Source organism: Fistularia commersonii, chromosome 20 (genome assembly GCF_037954325.1).
Source record: "Fistularia commersonii isolate RoL2024-O1a breed Wild chromosome 20, RoL_Fcom_v1.0, whole genome shotgun sequence".
In the NCBI taxonomy this organism is placed as follows: Eukaryota; Metazoa; Chordata; class Actinopteri; order Syngnathiformes; family Fistulariidae; genus Fistularia; species Fistularia commersonii.
In genome coordinates this window covers 11,708,270-11,728,158 of record NC_141303.1, presented here as the reverse complement: position 1 = coordinate 11,728,158, position 19,889 = coordinate 11,708,270, and the positions used below count along the sequence as shown (strand labels likewise).

At 40.8% G+C, this 19,889-nt stretch overlaps 1 protein-coding gene across 1 annotated transcript; it reads right to left on the bottom strand.

Moving 5' to 3' along the window:
• Positions 1 to 1,221: 1,221 nt before the first annotated feature.
• Positions 1,222 to 9,952, bottom strand: LOC147222953 (cytosolic 5'-nucleotidase 1A-like). Its single transcript, XM_086167291.1, has 6 exons — positions 9,774 to 9,952; positions 9,498 to 9,665; positions 8,555 to 8,684; positions 8,315 to 8,437; positions 3,942 to 4,126; positions 1,222 to 3,226 (listed from the first exon to the last, which is right to left on the bottom strand). Exons 1-6 carry the CDS (start codon positions 9,870 to 9,872, stop codon positions 2,861 to 2,863), a joined length of 1,071 nt encoding a protein of 356 aa, XP_086023417.1. The 5' UTR covers positions 9,873 to 9,952; the 3' UTR covers positions 1,222 to 2,860.
• Positions 9,953 to 19,889: the final 9,937 nt, after the last annotated feature.

The following is a 19,889-nucleotide window of genomic DNA, read 5'->3' as shown; positions in this document are numbered from 1 at the left end:
AATGTTCCCTTTATCTTCTTTGAGCAGTATATTATTAGTCAGGCATTAGTCGGGCTTAAAAAATTTGTTAGAAAAAATAGAAAAATATCAATCAATCAATGTTCAAAGTCCAGAAAATCCAGGGCTGGAAGGTAAAGGACAACAGTTAGGAGATGCTGCTTCAAATGAATTTCTTTCATAAAACCACTACCTATATTTTTCTGGTCACCAACCAAGAAAACATACTTAGAGCAAATTGCTTGTCAAAAAGATTAATGTGGCTCTAGACCATGGGAGTAGTGTTTCCGTAGATGTTATGCACACACCCAAACACACCAGACGCAGAGACATACATACACTCACTGACAGACCTGGTGCCAGTTATAGCAACTGTGTGATGGGGTTCAACACGCTGAACTCCATGCTAGTGTTGCCTTCAATCCTTTGTTATTAATTATATCTTCAACAAGCATACAGTTTTTGTGGTGTCAGCACTGCGTACCCATGGCAACAGCCGGTTGGACCCAGCACTCAGGAATGCACGGATTCTTCTTGCTAACAAAACCATGTCTCCCTGCAAATTCCTCTTACCTGCAAGAGGAATAAGTCAGCTTATGAAAAGTTGAAATAAAACTGTCTCACAAGGTTCACAAATATCACCATAAAATTGCTTGCAATCTTAATTAAGATGGAGTCTTCCATTTTTAGAACTTTCACAAGCTGGGTTACACTCTTAAAGTGTCTGCAACCGACATAAGGAAATGACTACAATTTCAGACTGAAATGTGCGTGCACACACATACACACACACACACCCCAATTCAGCAGATCACCATGTGTGATGACAAGTAGCACTAAAGTCAAATTGCAGCTATATCAATTTTACATGGAAATTTGTTATCACATATCTGGGGAAATGTAGTCAATTTTTCTAAAAATCCATGGGAGAAGGAGAACTTAACATTTACTGTGCAATACTATATACAGTATATATTATATATACTGAACTGCCCCATGGGCATTGCAAGCTGCCCCAGCTGAACTGGGATTTGAATATATTCATTCAAATATAAAGAGCAGGGGCAGCTTGCAATGCCCATGCCAGTGATGCTTTTTCTGGAGATGCAGAAAGACTGGAAGAAAAAACAAACATTGGTTGTACTACAGGCGAACAACATTAGCTCAACAGCACCATCTACTGCTGAGATTGAAAACGAACAGAAAGAAAGAAACTAGTGGGGTCTCTGCAATCTTTTAATGAGGTTCTAAAAAAAAAGAGGCACAAAAGGTATATATTCATTCGATCTTGATAAACAGCAATAAACAATTAACCGTCCTACTGCAATATGACATTCCCTGCTTTATACATTTATAGATTCCTACATTGTGCAATTTGTTTAAGAAACTTTTTGGTCGAAATCTCGTCTGGGCGAATGGACTTGAATTTCTTCACTTGAAGATGAGATGAGATGAGAGAGATGAAAAACAACTTTATTTATCCCGAAGGAAATTGTTGTGCCAGAGTTTCAAGCAAAAACATAACAGTAATAGATAATAGTAGGAAGGAGAAAGATGTTTTACCCCTTATCCGAGAGGCGGCTTCAATTCTAATGACCTTTAGGGAGTTTCCGAATATAGGTTATATTGGTTATGGTGGCTTGTTGTGTAAGTGGAAGAGTTGATCTGCAGAAACTAGGTTTAAGGGGGGTTGTTATACTAATGGGAGTGACTGCTATACTGGGATCAATACCATACAGATTTGCACACACAGACGAGGCCTATCTGCACCCTTCAAACAACCAGGAAAGACCTAACCACCAGAACCAGCCCCCGGCAACAACCACATGAGCCTTAGTTCATGTGATCTAACAGGTTTTACTCTTTTGTTTTGCTTTATCTTTTCACATTCCAGTCCAGGTAATACCACTAAGTTGCTCTTTTTTTTTTCCAAAGAACGACACTATTAGCGCAACTACTCCCTTACACATCGTTTCTGCAACTGTCACGTTTACATAACAAGCCACCATAACCTAGACCCACCCAAAACTCTTGCACTTACTTTCAGAAACTCCCAACAGGTCATTAAACCTGAAGAAGCCTCTCAGATAAGGGATGAAAGGTCTTAAAGTGAAAAAATTCAAACCAGTTGCCAAGACAAGAAGATTTCAACAAGAATTCACCATAACCTGGATGACAGAACCTCCATAGAATTGTTTAAGAAACCTTCACCAGGATGCAATTGCTATCATTAAAAATAGGAATACATTAAATATATTAGTATTTTTATAATGTAAAACAGATAAAAACTCAGATAACACAACTGTTTGCATGTCTAGACAGCAAACATTAAGAGAACATACCTTAAACCCCACGACAAGAAATGGCCCGAAAGTGAGTGTACAATCTAACACCAGGTGGTCTTAGGAAATTTAAGCGTTTTAAAAAAATAAAAAGGAACCGCATAAATATTCTCTAGCCCAGCCAAAACCTCAGAAAATCAGAAGAAATGTAAAATCACCACTTATAATACCAAGTGTTACTGGTAACAGTGGAAAGTTTGTTCACTCTAATGCAGTAAACATTTGAAAAGGGTAAACAGGTATTAAGCAGCATCAACAGTACATGAATCTGACCTTTTTTTCTCCAAACAGAAACGCTTACTGTCAAATCAAGTACTTCTTGCTTTGAAAATATATTCAGATATGTGGTCGGAAATGATAAAATAATACGCAGAAAAATCCAAAACTGCTTTAACCTCAAGGATCTCCCCAATCCTAGCAAACCCTAAAAAAAATAGTGTATCAAAGCATTTAACAATCTGTTATTATGCAGACAAAAACGCAGTGCTTTTTTTCATATTTTGATCATCTTTTTCAAGAGCTCACTCTGTTTTCTGCGGCGGCTCGATGAGTTTCCCCCGGTGGTATTTCTGCCCGATGCCATAGGGGACATGTGCAGCAATGGTTCCCAATTCACTGGCCCCTTCAACATGGAACATCTGGTCATCAAAGAATATGTGGGGTCTAATCTTCTGCAGGAGGGGTCCTTTAGGAGCTCCGGCCAGGAAGAGAGCCTCATCAATCTCCAAGCCCCAGCTGCGGAGGGTCTTCAGGACTCGAGCACCAGAGCTGGCTGCACTACGAGCTGTTACCAGGAAGGTTCGAATGGGACAGTCCATACGTTCGTTCTTGGCATAGAATTTTCTCTGGAGCTTCCCCAGAGCTTCCAGGAAGCCCTTCAAGGGACCCTAAAAAGATGACAGAATCACGCTTAAGAAAAAGGTTTTTTAAAACAGGAATGAGGAACAGAAGTTCTTATAGAAAGCAAAGTGATTAATGTAAACATTAGCCCAAGTGGATGGATGTCTATTAAAATTGATTTACATTTGTTCAACAATGAAGTATTTGCATCTAAAACCTGAAACCAAATGCAAAGGAGTTGCTACTGGTCTGTAAACGAGTCCAAGCAGTTATGTGGATAAAATGAACGTAATCTCCGACCAACTAGAGCTAGAACATGAAAAATGCACCTGACAGATTTAAGAAATTGAAAATTCCATGCTGACATAAAAAATAAATACAAAAAACAGAAAACTTTGTGCTAATTTTCTTTGAATAGATAGACAAACGAGATGTGTATTTTAGAATCGTTTCAGCAATATTAAAAGGGATTTATAACACGAATTTTGGGCTAGATTTAAAATGAGATCTTAGAAAGACTTTCACTTGAACATTTGTGGGGGTTTTGCGGGCTGTAAATGCATCAGGAATCGGTAAAGAACCAGGCAGGTAGTTATGGAGGCCTAGAAGGGAAAGTTCAGTTGACACAAATCTGCTGTACTGACAGTGTAATCAACAAATCTACAGTTATGGTACATACCTGGAAAAGGTGAAAAAACAGCTTACAAGTTAATGTTATAAAGCACAGCTCTTAAATGTGTTTTTCCCAGAAAGTATGATTACCTGAGCGAGAGGCTTATTCTCAAACTCTTTCTCGTGCTCAAAGAAGACGTCCAGCCCGTGCTTCTTCACAATCACCTCTGACTCGTCCGAAAAGAGAACGGCGTCGCCGTCGAAGGCGACTCTCAGCTGGGTCTCATTCAGTTCGTTCTCTGTTTCAGGCATGAACATGGTGGCTGCAGCGATGCCTAGCAGAGACAGTGTGTATATTACAACTGTGAGGACAAAACACATTTCTACCTTACCTGGCTGTCGCTTCAGCCGAAGATGCGACAACACTGTCAGCAAATTAAAATTAACAGTAAGAATATCAAAAATGACTGCATATAGTGTTCATTAAGCAGCTTAAAGTGCTGCACACAAAATCATTCTTCCCAGTGTTTGTGGCCATGGATGTTCCAGTCTCTAAAAAAGTGTTGATGCTGAACATTGGACTGGAATGGCCTCAAAATATTTGGTTGGAAAAGCCAGAGAATTCAGACTCTAATAATAGACCTTCTGGAGTCAACTGCCCAACAGTGTGGCTCAAAGATGTAGGGAAGCATCCTTCTACGACTTCATATCTTCTACGAATCATTCTAAATGCATGTTTTCTGATGTTTGTTTTGTCTGCATTTACACAGCAGGGAGTCATTAACTACACAATGACTACACGTAGAGCCTTCTGGCTGAACACTGCCAGACCGACATTTTCCTCAACAGCAAGACTGAGTCACAGTCGAGTCCACAAATAAGTGTGTGTAAACAGAAACAACAATTTCAGTTTGCTTGAAAGGGACGATTTGCTGGTATCCTGTGTGAATCATTTGGAAAAAAAATGATATTCAAAGACCATTATTTTTTTGATTAATTGGCACCCATCATAATCCATCCATCCATATTCTGCCGCTTATCCTGCACTCAGGGTTGCGGGGGATGCAAAGGGCCACATACAAAGACAGACAACATTCACTCAGTCATTCAGGGCAACTTTTCCCATTTTTTTTCCAATTAACCTGCTGCATGTTTAATGGTCAAAATATTTGCTCAAAACTGAAAAAGCAAAAATTAAGATAGATAAAACAGAAGTGGGTCACCAAAGCATTTGATAAGATTTTAAGGTGAGCGAATCTATCAGTCACAGTTTTTAGATGTTAGAAATAAGTATAATTTTTCTTTTTTTTTTGGCAGACAAAATCACTTTTTGTTGAAGACGGAAATTTTGATTGTTTTCTATAAATGCCCTTGTACAGTCAGACTACGTTGGTTCGCTTAGTTTGTTATTTCGTCTATGTTAATTTAGAAGTATCTTCAGGTATCATCCCTACATATTTCAAGGTAGTCTGGCTCCATTTGAGATGGAGTTTATCCCAGAATTCTTTTGAGGGAGTGTAATTTTGTTTTTAGAATTTGGGTTTTCTGCACATTTAGTTTGTATCTTGCTTATTTTCCAAAAGTATCAAAAAGATCAAATAGCCAAGAGACTGAATCAGCTGGATCATTTAAATATATTAAAACGTTGTCCGCATACAATATATTTGCGTTACTCCCCATTTATATTGATACCCTTAATGTTATCAGATTGCCTGATCCATTAACCCTCTCAGGCTCAAATTAAGTTGTAGTTGCAGGAAAAATCTGATATTTGGCTGTCGCAAATCTGCAACATCTGCCTGGAGAAGGTTAAGCGAGTGGTTCGATGTATAGCGCAAAGATAAGTGGTGAAAATCCACAACCATGTGTAGTGCCCTGTTCTAATTTATCTCTGAAGGATATCCATTTATTTTTATGCATGCCGTTGCATGATTATTATATAGGGTACTAATACCTGTAACGAATTCTTTACAAAAACCGAACCTCTCAAGAGTCAGATGCCGTCATTGCGTCAAGGGTAATCGATAAAGCTTGTAGTTTATGTATTTTTATGTGACTCAAGATGTAATAAGCATCTGATGTTGCCATAGGTTCGTCTCTGTGAGATGAAACCTGTCTGGCCTGTATGGAAAAGGCGAGGGAGGGCTTCTTCAGCTCTTTTGGCAAGTATCAATGTATACAATTTGTACTCAATATTCAAGACCAAAACTGGTCTGAATGATTCACAATCCATTCTGTCGTTTCCCTCCTTCAGACTGATCGAGATTGTAACCTCACTTTAGGTTGGTGGTGTTTTCCCACCACCTCTTTCCTGCCAGGCTTTACAGATCACCTCTTCCTTCTCTATTGCTCACAAACTTGGCAATGATGGACCAGGGCATCCGTACATTTAGGCACTGTAGCCTTGTTTGCTCTTTCAATTTTAAGATCCAACTCCAGCGGAACATCCAATGACTCTTTTAGCAGCTTCTCCAAAAATGCGAAGATTTTGCCACCCTCTGTGTTCTCAAGTATACTGTAGATTCGGATATTATCTCTGCGAGCCTGACCTTCTTGATCTATCAGTGCTAGCCTGGCGCTGGAAAAGCCGTTTCACAAGTGTTGTCATTGCCTGTATTACCATTTCTGCTTCTTCAATTCGGGTCTTAGCTTCCTCTAGTCTGTTATTGGTCCCGTTTAGCTCTTGCTTTATCTTGATGAGTTGCTGTTTGCTGTCTTTTTTGAAGCCTCAGTTCACACAATATGCTAAGTAGGCAAGCCTCGTCCTCACCGTCCTTGTTAATGTTGCATGTCGGAGAGCCACTTCAGCTAGCATCACTTTGCAGTGTCTATTCAATCAATATTTTTTTTTATTCCTTGTGTTAACCTTGTTCTTTATCTTGTATAAATACACCCTCTTGGACATTATCTGTGTAGTTATCAGGGTTAATAACGGAAACCGTTGAGGAGCACAAGACTCAAACTGCCATCTCTACCATGACCCAGAGGCCCTCCCCAGAAATAAGCATAATTTTACAACAAAAAAACATGAAAAACATACATTTACAAGTACAGTTTATTAATTGTTTTTCTAATTTTATGTAACTCCTTGCTGATGTTTAATAGAATTTCCCTTTTATTTGCTATTTTAAAAACATAGAATGTGTTAATCGGTCAAAAAGGATTTTACCAGACGACGGTCAGTGTTTGTTATATTTAATAACTTTTCAGGTTAAAATTAGTTGAAGAGAGACGTACAAGCAGGGCACTCTGATGTCACCTCTGTTGTAGAGATGACTCCCTATATTTAGGATAACTGCAGGCGAATGGTTTATTTAGCAAATGTGGTGTTTTTTCCCTGATGGATAACATTGTGGATATATGTCTGTGGAGGTTCTCTGTCATGCAGGTTATGGGGAATTCTTGTTGAAACCTCCATGCTTACTAAAGAAGCCTCTCTCAGATGAGGGGTAAAATGTCTTCAAGTGAAGAAATTCAAGTCCAGTTGCCATGACAAGAAGATTTCAACATGAATTGTGATTTAACCTATCAGTAAATATGTAAATGTACTGTGGCTGTGGCTTTATGGCCAAAACTACTCATGTTCCCTAATACTGTCAGCAAGAAAATCTAGTTTCTAAGTGTGTCGGTAGCTTTCAACTCCAGCCTGTCCGACTGTGGGAGCGTGAGTGTTTACGCCATGTATACGATGGGGACGCTAAATGGTGTGAATGGTGCGTTAATGCTGGTAGCCCATAGTGACTGTGGCGGCCTTGAACTCTGCTGTTTTATGTAGCAGGACAGTAAACGGTTGAGCTGCTAGGTGTCTAAACAACGCTTGCCCCCAAGAGATGGTTTGTCAGCCCAACTTTGCACAATGATTCCCAGGAGGCCCGACGGACCCCTCGAAACACACCATGGCCATTTCAAGGGCAGCTTTGAAAGGGGTTACTCTGTGCTATATTTATAAGCCTGTATTATGGGGAAGTACGTGCACTGTAGCCAGATTTAGTGGGGTGAACTGGTAAGCATCGCTCTGCTGTTCAGGTCCCCTGCTGGCTAGCAAGCGGGAGGACTTGGTGGAACCTTCTGTTCCTGACAGCCAGAGAGGCTGGGAAAGAACCCAAGTCCTATGGTCCTGAGTGCTATGTTTCTCGGTTTGAGAAATGTACCGTGTGTACAATAACGGTCAATGCGACGTTAGAACGGGTGGTTGCTTTCATGGCAGAGCATATTCCAGAATGAAGTAGCGGATCGGTTGGTACAACTTATATAGTGTACGTAGCATCGACATTAGAGCATCAACATTAAAGCATCAACATCAAAGCAACAATATATTCCTACAGAATATTACACTAAGCAACTATAGATCTAGGAGATCAAACAATGACCATCATTATCTTAGTACTCCGCATGATGTTAAGATGTTGAGGAAAGATTGAATCATTCAAGGTGAAGGCTGTGATGATGGCCATTCTTCTCTCTAGTTTCAATAAAACTTGTATTAATAACCTCAATATGACACAGTGATATTGATTACATACCTTCTTCTATGGCCTCTATGACTTTCTCTGCATCCTTGGAAAGGTAAAGGTTAGTCATATAGGCTTTCAGGTAGCCTATTGGACTTTTCCCTCCAGTCATGCAGAATCTCTCAATGGTCAAATCTGAAAGGAGAAAGTCAGGCTTGGAATTTTGTTCTGATTCCACAGTACAGTTGTTTTTTTTCCGAGCAGAATGCCGATTTGGTTGTATACTGACAAAACAGGTAGGACTGAAGTTACCGTAGTGATTAATGCTGTTTATGAGGCGCACTCCAACTTGAGCATGGTTATTGGTCATTAAGACAATATCAAACAACTCTTGGCTATCTGGATAGAGCTCCCTCAGCCGAGAGTTGACAGTCATCAGAGCCTGCATGAGAGATAAAGCCAACGGCACACGGATCTGTCATGTAGTTCAATGCAAAGTTTTGCAACATTTCAACCGCAGCTTTTTCCGTTAAACCACAGCATACTGATGACAAACAAATAAAAACATGGAAAGTTATTTAATCAATAAACCATACCAATTTTCATTTCATGTTTATGGTCGACATTCATACATTATATCAATCAATACAGAATTATTGCTAATTTTAAAGTTCTATGGATATAAGTTTTTGTTTTTTTCTTTAACTTCCAAAAGAATTTTCCATTCTGATTTATACAACAAAACTACAAGTTACTACGGGTTGAGAGAGCTGCGAGGATATCCATCTTACGAGTTCTTCCTCTATTGGTCATTTTGAGAACCTCCAAAATTAAAAAAAAATTAAAAAAAAATTAATCAACCGAATAATCTACTGATAAAATAACTAATATTTTGAAAGGGGGGCTTTGGGGGAACCGAACACTCCTTCTTTGATTTCCGTGTTCCCAGCCTGTCAAAGAGTTGTTGAGCAAGACGCTGAGCTCCTAACTACTCCCCTGAGGCAGCTCAGTGGGTGCCTTTTCCTCATGGTTCGTCATTGATGGGTGAAATACTACGATCGGGTTGTTGACGAGGAGTTATCTTATTTACAACCAAATTTACTTGCAATGTCAGGGTGACAAACCCCAAATAACAAATCAAAAGGGAACGAGTTAAAGTTTTCGTCACACACTTCCTCAGATATGCCCGCACTGACAGGAGCTGAGAGGCACTCCTTACTCACTCCCGCCCGAGGGGGTTGGAACCACCGCCTACCTTGACGAAGGGGAAAGCGGCTCCGGGCTTCAACGGTTCGTTCTCATGCTCCACCTGGTGAGCCACATACTTCTCCATGCCCTCGTTCTCATACAACTTCCTCTCCTCTACCATGTTGAAGAGGGTGCGGGAGGACACCGCGATGGTGACGGCAAACCTGGGTTTCGGCTGTGGGTGGAAAGCGACCGGGATTCACTTAGGAATAATGATGCTAATCTTTTAGCTATGCTAACACATACCGGCCCGGGGTAATAACATTTTTTGGGAAACACTCACCGGTAAGGGTTTGTTAGTTTTAAGATTTTCGAAAAAATGTTTGGCTGCCTCCCAGTCATTTTCCTCCGTGCTGTCCCCACTCTCACGGACGTCAGTCATTTTTTTTGACAGCTAAAGCGTTTCCCCCGTGGAAAACGACGCCGAAGATATCGAGTCGAAATCACCGCGGCCTCGAAAGTTTGCGGAAAGACTTTGAAAAACCAAAGGGGGCGTGTCTTGTGTTGTGACGTCAGACAGAGAAGGAGCCTATCGAAGTAGACTCATTGAACAACTGTTATTTTCGGATGTATTTCTATACAAATACAGGGAAAGGTTGTGGTGGTTCTTAAAATCTAAATAAAAACCAATGTCATAAACCCACATTTTTATTGCCAACGGTTCATAAATCAAACATCAAATGTTGAAACTGAGACATTTACCATTACATAAAAAATATGAGCTATTTTTTTAATTTGATGGCAGCAACACATCTCCAAAGAGGTGGGAGAAAACAAGGAGTATTCTTACAGATGTGTAGCATCTCCTCTTTTTTAACAAATATCTGCAGACATCTGGGAAGTGAGCAGACCAGTTGCTGGAATTTTGGAGAAATGGTGTCCCATTCTTGTCTGATGCAGGACTCTAACGGCTCGACAGTCCGGGGGGCGTCATTGTAGGAGTTTTTTGTATGGTCTCTCTCCTCTTTAATCCGCAAGACACGGCATTCATTGTCATCAAAAATAACTTTTTCTATTTGGACTCCGCTTATTTTTAAAGGAGCTGCCAAGAGGAGGCAGATATGTTTCTAGATCATGTTAATGAATGGGTTCTTCTTCTTTGCATGGTACAGCTTTCACTTGGATTTGTGAATTTCACAGTGAACTGTGTTTACAGACTGTGATTGAACCTTTGCAGTGTTTTCCAGCAGGCAAACGTGTCTGCTGAACAGGTAATGGTTCAGGTGTGCATGTGAGTGCTCTGCCAGGGGATGGGGTGTGGTAGTTTGCAAGGAGGGGGAGGGTTTGGGGGAGATATTGGTTTTATAGCTCTTGAACAGAAGCCCTTTTTCAGCCGAGATGCGTGGGTTTTGATTGTCCTGTACCGCATTCCTGATGGGAGCGGCACAAACAGGCTGTTGCCCGGATGGGTAGGATCTGTTGCAATATTCCTGGCCTTCTTTTGCATGCGGGCATCATAGATAGAGCCTACATCTGAGAGAAGGCAGCCCACAGTAACTGACTTGTAGTCAGCTATGGTCCTGATGCCTCTCCACATGTGGTGTGGATCATTGTTACAGAAGTGGTCCTCAATGTGTGGTCTGTATCTGTTTTTTGCCAGCTGTATGCCCTTTCACAAATCGCTCCTGGGCCTGCTGTAGACCAGCCTGTCACCAGCTCTATGGGCAGCATCCCGGACTTAAAGCAGGGGCCTCACTGAGCTGTCCAGCCACAGCTTTTGGTGAGGAAAGACAGTGATTGTCTTTGTAGGGAGGACAGCATCGGTGCAGAAATGAACATAAGACAAGACAGCTGATGTGTACTCCTCAAGATCAGTGACCTTTTTGAATATCCCCCAGTTCTTGTGTTCGAAACAGCATTGGAGGGTCAAGGAAGCATCCTCAGTCCAGACCTGGTTTGTTTTGATGACGGGTTTAGACCTGCAGAGAGGCTTGTAGGCTGGGATCTTCTATTGAGATGTTTGAAGAGAAGACACAGAAGAGACAGAGTCCACAGAATGGACGTAATACAATTATATATGTTTGATTTTCTATATTTTCCAATAATTTGTATACTATTGTTTTTAACTTATAAGAATATTTATTACCTAACTACCTTTACTGCACTGTCCACGTTCTGCTGTTCGAATTTAAATGTCCTCATTGTGGGATGATTAAGACACATTATTTTCTATTACATTCATTCTCTCTCTCTCTCTCTCTCTCTCTCTCTCTATCTCTCTCTCTCTCTCTCTCTATATATATATATATATACATATATATATATACACACACATACACACACACACACACACATACAGACTGATTGTATGAGAGAGAGAGAGAGAGAAAATAAGAAGCGATTACTACAGCTAGTGTTTGCTCCTTCTCCATGTCACCAACTATCTAATAACCTTAAATGACACATGGACAAATGATCCGAGGATCCAACCCCCTTCCTGTGCCATATTTTCAAAATAATATCAGCATCAGCTGCAAGGTATACGCCACTCCCTGTTGCTTGGCAATGTGCTGCTCTAGCGAGGATTTTAATATCAGATTCTGCGAAGAAAGACACTGTACAAATAGGGATCTTTATATTTAGTGATATTTTGTATGCATTCCATGTATTCTAAATTTCTGATACACAACAAAGGCTGTAATAGTATGGTGAATTTAAAGAATAGAAAAGAAATGTAAGATTTGTTCAAATGAGATGAGATGAGATGAGATGAGATGAGAACAACTTTATTTATCCCGAAGGAAATTGTTGTGCCAGAGTTTCAAGTAAAAAACATAACAGTAATAGATAATAGTAGAAAGGAGGAAGAATAAGAAATACAATTAAATATGAATTGTCTGTTAACTGTAACTACATGATTGAAGATTCCCTGCGGCTGAGGGAAGAGGAATTAAAAAGTCTGCTAGCCTCAGGTAGGAAAGACAAAGGCAAAGGCATAGATTATAAACTGCTGTTGAAAGTACAGGGCGAGCTTGCAAAGTCGAAGATGAAACCAAACTCAAAGATAAAGAACAATAAAACAATAAAAGGAACAAATCTGGACTGTTGTTTTGTTGATTGAATTAGTAAACTGTCCATCCATCCATCCATCCATCCATCCATCCATCCATCCATCCATCCATCCATCCACTATCATCTGCTTTATCCTACACCCTGGAGCCTGTCCTGGAGGAAAGGTAGACTCTGGAGTTGATTGCAGGGCCAGATAGAGACGGACAACCATTCATAAATCTGGGCCATTTTTCCAATTTATTCCAAAGAACCCTCTGCATGTTTTTGGACTTTGGGAGGAAACAGGAGAACCCAGAGGAAACCCGCTCAAACAGAGGGAAAACATGCAATCTCCAGGGTCATTCCAACTCACAGCACATATATAATCCAGTTTAGAATAAATACAACTTATATTTATGAAAACTATACTCAATGTTTGTCAGGTCTCTCTCTCGCTCTCTCTCTCTCTCTCTCTCTCTCTCTCTCTCTCTCACACACACACACACACACACACACACACACACACACACAGATGACCTCCCTTCCCCATCACGCTCCCCCCCTCCCGAAGAGTTGGTAGAGTCCGGCACGGAGCATCATGGCGATAGACGGTAAGTGCTTGCGCTCAGGTGTCCTGCGGGACACGCGTGAAACTTTCCACGTCACAGACGGGTCACAGTTACTTAACACCCGGGTATATATTCGTCGTGGATGTTTGCTTGTTTCATTTTCTTTCACCCAGTTTTCACGTCGCGACGCGCAGTACCGCAGTGCTCTGGAGACGGGACAGCTGGCGGCGCGGGGCTGCTGATGCTGCGCGGGTGTTGTGGTTCCTTGTCGGGATACGCGTGGATCCGACCCGCGTGGAGAGGACACGGGCTCGTTCACGTAACACGCGTTTTTTTTTTCGTGTTAATATACAAAGTGATGAAGTCACACCTGCGGATGGATCGATAGATTCTCGGAATATCTCCCCACCTCAGCGGACAGTAGCGTGGAGGTTGTGGTTAAAGACCGTGTCACTACAGCGCGATGCCATTCATCACGTCAAACGTTACGATTGCGGGAGATTGCGGGAGTCGCACGTGTTTCTGCGTGGACGTGATCGTGGGCACGGCGATAACGAACGGGTTCGAGTGAAAGCGAACGAGACACCGCGGGCGATGCGGCGAGAGAGGGACCCGCTCTGCGTGAGCGCGACGCGCGCCTCCGTGGTCAGAACGGTCGTCGTGCGTGTGTGCGTGCGTGTGTGCAGGCCACGCAGTTTCATTGAAACGCACAGCAGCAGGTGTCACGCACGGAGGCGAAGGATCCAGTGACGTAGAGAGTCGTCATTTGCCATTGAGTCGATCACAAGTCAGAGCAGCGTCCTGCGCGGTGTTACACATTTCAGTCCGCACTGAGAAGTGGTTATTTTAGATCATTTATTATTTTCATTATCATAGATATCACATCATATCACATCTCTATTTTTCATTTAAATTCGAGTTCCATAAAAAGAGGATTCATTCACTTATGTAATCACATTGAGGCGTCATTATTTGATGACTGGAAAAACTGAAAGATATCTTGGAGTTATACCTATTAATACATATTAATACATATTATTTGTTTGCTTATATATACTTATGTTGTGTTTAGCATGTCAGGGTATATCATCCCATCCATTGTGAGGCTTCTACATTCAGAATTTTATTAGAATGGGGTCTATTAGGATTACAATGTAGGCTATTACACGTCAAAATGCATAGGGAGTTTTTGCGCATCGATCTGAATATATGTGACTTATTTTAAGCTGGCTGAGCTGTGACATTTGCTCAGTTTGATTAAAACATCAGAAATGTCATTGTTTACCTACGCCCTGGTAATATCTCGTTCGTTTTCTTTCTCAACAAGTTGGAACCTGAAAACTCCCTGGTCGCTGCCTTTTCGCACCATTTTCAAAACAACAAGGAGAAGAAGATTACCAAATATTCAATCAGTTGGAATATTTTTGTTAAGAAAAACAAATCATAGGTTAACAATATCCAAAATGCACATTTGTCTGCTTAGGTAATCATCCAGCCAAGAGTTTTAAGTGAAGTGATTCAGATGGGCTCAGTCTATCATCTGACACAACCACAAATCAAGCTCGGGCTTTTCTCTTTGCTCTCTCTGGCATTGAATCATCACCTCAGACCACTGCCAGCATCCAATCCCTGTCCGAGGTAGTGATATACCTAGTGGGCGATTTGTTTTACAGATCACTTCCTGAGGTGTGTGAATCCAAGGTGATCTGATTTCACAACTCAAATTTCTGCTCAACTGAACGCTGATGATTTTGTACCATACAGCTGCTTTTAACACATATTTTCATTTGCAATAACCAGGGATAGGCAATATGCGGATATGCTTCAAGTTTATGTTCCCACACGGACTCTCTGTCACAGGGCTTTTCCACAGCGGTTTCTGTTAAATTGTCGGAAACGGAACACACTTGAGCTCCCAATTCAGCACAGAACACCAGTTTTTGGGCAGACGTTCGGATCACATCACCTGTGACCCCCCACCTCCACCCCAAGTGACTTCAAAACCCGGGCAACAGGCATTTAAACATTCACAAATTCCCTATTTATGTAAGACTAAAACAGCAGTAGGTTTGAACATGTTTCAACTTACCCTTTTTACAGTCTTAAACAATAGAAAGTTTGATCACAAACATTGATAAACTGAAATAATATGTTGATCTTGTTATGTGGAAATATTCTTTAATAACTACAGCTGCAGCAAAGCTGTAGAAATCTATACTAACTCATGAGATTCAATACAGTGAATTGGAATCTAAAGAATCAAAGTAGTCAAATGAAACAACAACAGCAACGAAAAACACGGCCTTACTATGGTGTATATTGGAGGATTATACATTTTTGAAGAGTTACCATTTTATAAGTATAATTAATTTTAGAGAAAGTAAAATAAATACATGTGAATAAAAAGATCATTTATTTTTTGGGGGGAAAAAATATTTTTTGTTAATATACAATGCATTAAAGAAATGTGATTGTAAGCAAGCCTGCTTGCAAAGGAATCTTCAATGGAGAGAGGCAAGAATTACATTATCCGTGCTGGTCCATCTAAAAGGACTGGTGATGCTACAAATATTCAAGATGTCTTGGCTACCACTTTGTTTTAAACATTTAAACCATCCATTTTCCTGGTAAACAGTCTCATGCATTTACCTGGTAAGTATTTGCTCCGTGTCCAATTGATCCCCACTCACTGAAACAGAAGGAAATAAAGAAAACAACAAAATAAGAGTCTGACCGATAAATTACATCTCATGGCATGTCTTGTAGAATATTCACTCCATTTCAGTTATCAATCCATTATTTTCTCCATGTGTAAGAAACTCCAATCCAGTGGGGTAGTGGCAATTTTTGACAAGTATGATTTTCTTTGGCTTGATAGAATCAGTCTGTTAAATAGGAAAAAGAAACCCTTTTCTATGACCAGTCATATGACTCCTGTCCAAACCTCAGCTCCAAGTGTCTCAGCACAGCGGCGCCACTTAACGGAGGGCGAGAGATTTTGTCCCCCAGGGCTGATGATTATCAGCGGAAAATTTTATCACATTTACAAATGTTCACACAGCTTACAAAGTTATCCAGTGTTGACCTGTCCCTAAAAAAACGGTCATTTGCAGCTTAAGGAAAACTCACCTTTTCCCTTTCAGTATATATATATTATTTGATTGATTGATATACCGCTCATGACAGCTATACTCATGAAGAAACTACACCAGATATGTCTGTGTGTTTGCTGTTTCGCATATGGAGTGGAGGTAACTACTACCCCAGCGGGTCAAAACTAACATCCCTATAGCCTACATTTTTTCTACCAGTACATGATTTTTCTAGTAAATACGTCTCATGCAAACTACTGTGAACATATGCCGCTTCCACTTATCTGAGACCTGAACATATGTTTCCATGTTTCTACTGCTGAACTCCAAATGTCTCATCTCTGCTTCTCTTCCCAGGTGGGGGGAGAAACTGTGGTGTTCATGAGCTCATCTGCGCCCGGCGAGGTAAATGCACGCTGCAACCGAGCATGTCCAGTTAACTCTTGTGCTGCATAAGTACATTTTTGTTCGTCTCCAGAACCAAACCTTCACACCTAGTTAGCAGTTGACAGATTATTATGAGCCGAAATGTGATCAGCGTTATTTTGTGACATATCGTCTGAAGATTGGTGCATAGGTGGCGCATCTATATAAATAGGAAAACATAATATCAGTCTATAAATTATACATGCCATATCAAGTTTTACTTTACTCCAACAGAAGAAGGAAGCCGCGTGTTCATGACTTATTCAGCATGAAGGTTTCGTTTCGTATCAGAGATCAATGTGTAAGCAACAGTTCCAGATTACCTTCCTTCCCTTAACCTAAACAAGCATCCCCTCAAATAAAGCACGGTTGGGTACGAGAGGATGTAAAAGTAACATGAAGAAGGTTTTACATTTAAAATAGGAGAGTATGTCCATCTCTGAAGGAACATGACTTGACTTGACTGACAGAAGAGGTTCTTTGTAATGGAGTATATTTTCTGGTTCTCCAACTTAATCCGTAAATGGCTACATTTTAATGTCACTCAGTGTCACACAATTTGAGAAAACCAAACCCTTAGTACTTCTTAAAGGTCTTGAGTTAAGCCTGAGCTCATTTGCAGCCCAAAAGAGATTTACTGTCTGAGCACACACTGTGACATAAGCATATAAATACAGAGGAATAACTGATGGGCCTCCACTTTGAACGAGTGTTATATAAATGTAAGTCATCAAAAGCTGGCCCGCTACCACGCCACTTTCCAGCGTACATCAGCGGTGGCTTCAGGTTTCCGCAGGTGTCTAAATTATTCAGCCGCTGTTGACATGTGCAGAGTAGGACCATGTATGAAGTGTCAAAAGGCTAGATGCAGAGGCCGGTGTGCATCTGGCAGACGCTGTCTCCGTCTGCCAGAAGCAGAGGTCACTCCGGCTCCATGAACATGTTGCTGGAGAGTTTGGGATTTATCAAACGTCAGACTTCAGAGCAGGAAAACTTTAGGCTTTCCTCCTCTGACATTGTCTGTAGTAGCAGACGGGCTGGTAGAGCTTTTCGGGACAGTTGGTTGTAAAGAGGATATTCTCTTAGAGAAGGTAAGCTGTCGTTGCCGTCGCATCGCTCGGCTACTTCCTTTGCCATCCTTTTGACTTTAGCATCCATTATGGCCGTCTGCAGAAGACGCGTTTTTCAGTCTGCAGCAGCCTCCTCTTGTTGCCATGGTGAAAGCAGTCTAATAAGTTCAGTCAGTAGTCAGGAGGTCAGAGGAATCATTCAGTGTATTTGTCACGTTTCACTTTGTGAAAGAGCATCCGCTTGTGAATGTAGGCGCTGGCCGTGTGGGGTGTCGCATCCCGTATGGTTAATATGGAGTTATTAAGGAGTGTGAGTTTATGAAGGGTTACTGGAAGGACACGTCAGGCTTATATAACGCGCACAGTCAGGTTTAGGTAACGCTGTGAGTGAAGGAACAATCAGTCCTCCGCAGGAAAACCACTGTGCACCCTGATCATAGCTCAGCTTAATAAATTGCAAATCCTTTTTTTTTAAACATTCAATTTGGATTAACAAACAGTATATTGAAATCAGGTTGGATTCGAAGTTTACATGTATAATATTGTCTATGAAAATGATAAGCGTTCCTTGTAATATCATAGCATTACTAGGTACAAACAGATGTTCTCTTCAGATGTGATATTTTTAGAATAAACATGGGTAAATTAAAGCAGAGATCTATTTTTTCAATAATCAACGTTGATATCATAATTATAATCTGCTAAAATTCTGAATTAATTCAACATCATTTAAAATAACATAATTAGTTAACACAAGATAACACCCTTTGAACTTAGTTAATGCATATTGGTTTAATTTTAACTAACTGTGATATCCTTTCTTACTTCTTGCCAAATATCATTAGGTTGTCAAAGTGCATTAAAGAACAAATTGTATTAATGAAGGTAAAGTGGGTCAAATTCTCTGCAACCCAAGAGGGCTATTGAGGAAACATTAGCTGACAACTCCACCAAGTGTGTCTTCCAGCTCCAAAACATTGTATTTTGCGTCGTTCTTTCTCACCATCTCATATCAGACAGTTAAATGTGTAAAAGCAGAGTGTAGGCTATCTGCCTCCTAACAAACTGTAGGCCAGCAAAGTTAGTGGCTGTCTAAATCATTTAGTAGCAGCACTTCTCTGGAAACGCACATGCCATTTTGTTCTGGACTGATACCCCCAGAATTCTGCACGTATCACTTCACATCACACGGTGTGAGAGCACGAGTCCAGCGATCTTACAAACCGGACTTTCCCCTGAGGCCTGTTAGTCTTTACCGATACCTCTCATCACTCTGACTTCCCCTCTTCTTCTGCTATTGTGATTCGTTGTATGCAGCTCTGTTGTGATTTTGCATGAACTACTGGGTCCATATTGAGTTTAATACAGTCCCTTTGAGGCTCTTACAAAAATAGCACTGAGCAGCAGCAGCAGCAGCACAGCTGGCCTACATTCATTGCTGGAGATCCTACTAAGCTCTCCGTCAAAGTGGAGGAAACGCCGACTGCTTCAGCAGCACAATAGATGAACATACAGGGTTTCTTGTTTCAGTCCAACACCAATAGTCATTTAACCAGGTAAAAGGATTTTTTAATGAAAATCGGGCTTAAGATTTGGTTTCTGAAGTGTCATTTAGTCCCATATTGACTATTGGTTTCGATATTTAATCTGTTGTCATCATACGGTTGGGCCTTCTGTAAAAATGTGATTGGACTATTTAAAACCCTTCTTTTAAAAAACCACCTACATAGCAATTCCCTCAGGGTGAAATAACATTCTAGAATTCATAGACTGCATTGTTGGTCTTACAGCATCACAATTTCAACCCTCGGTATATGTCCAACATATAACAGGATTAATAACAAAGATGACTTTGACTTAACTGATAAAGAAATCAACAGAGTTTCTCCCTAGAGTTTAATTTGACATTTTCAAATGCCAGAAACTTTCACTGGGTTATTCCAAAACACTGGTCTGTTCAATGAGATGATGATGATGGTGTGAAGGACATATAATCTATTTTTTAAAATCAGACTGTCAGTTTATATATGCCCCAATCCCTGTAGATCACTGCACTCAGTCAGACCCGTGTCTAACAGCTCACTTTTTTTTCTCCCCTCCTTTTTCCTCTCCACCTTCTCTCGCCTCTTTTCCCCCTCATTTCTGATCATCTCCTCAGTGTCTCCAGAGCTTCTGGGTGTCCTGTCTTCCATTGCAGCCTTTATGGCATTGATGGCTCTGTTTTTTGTTTACCTCAGCAACAAGCTGTCAG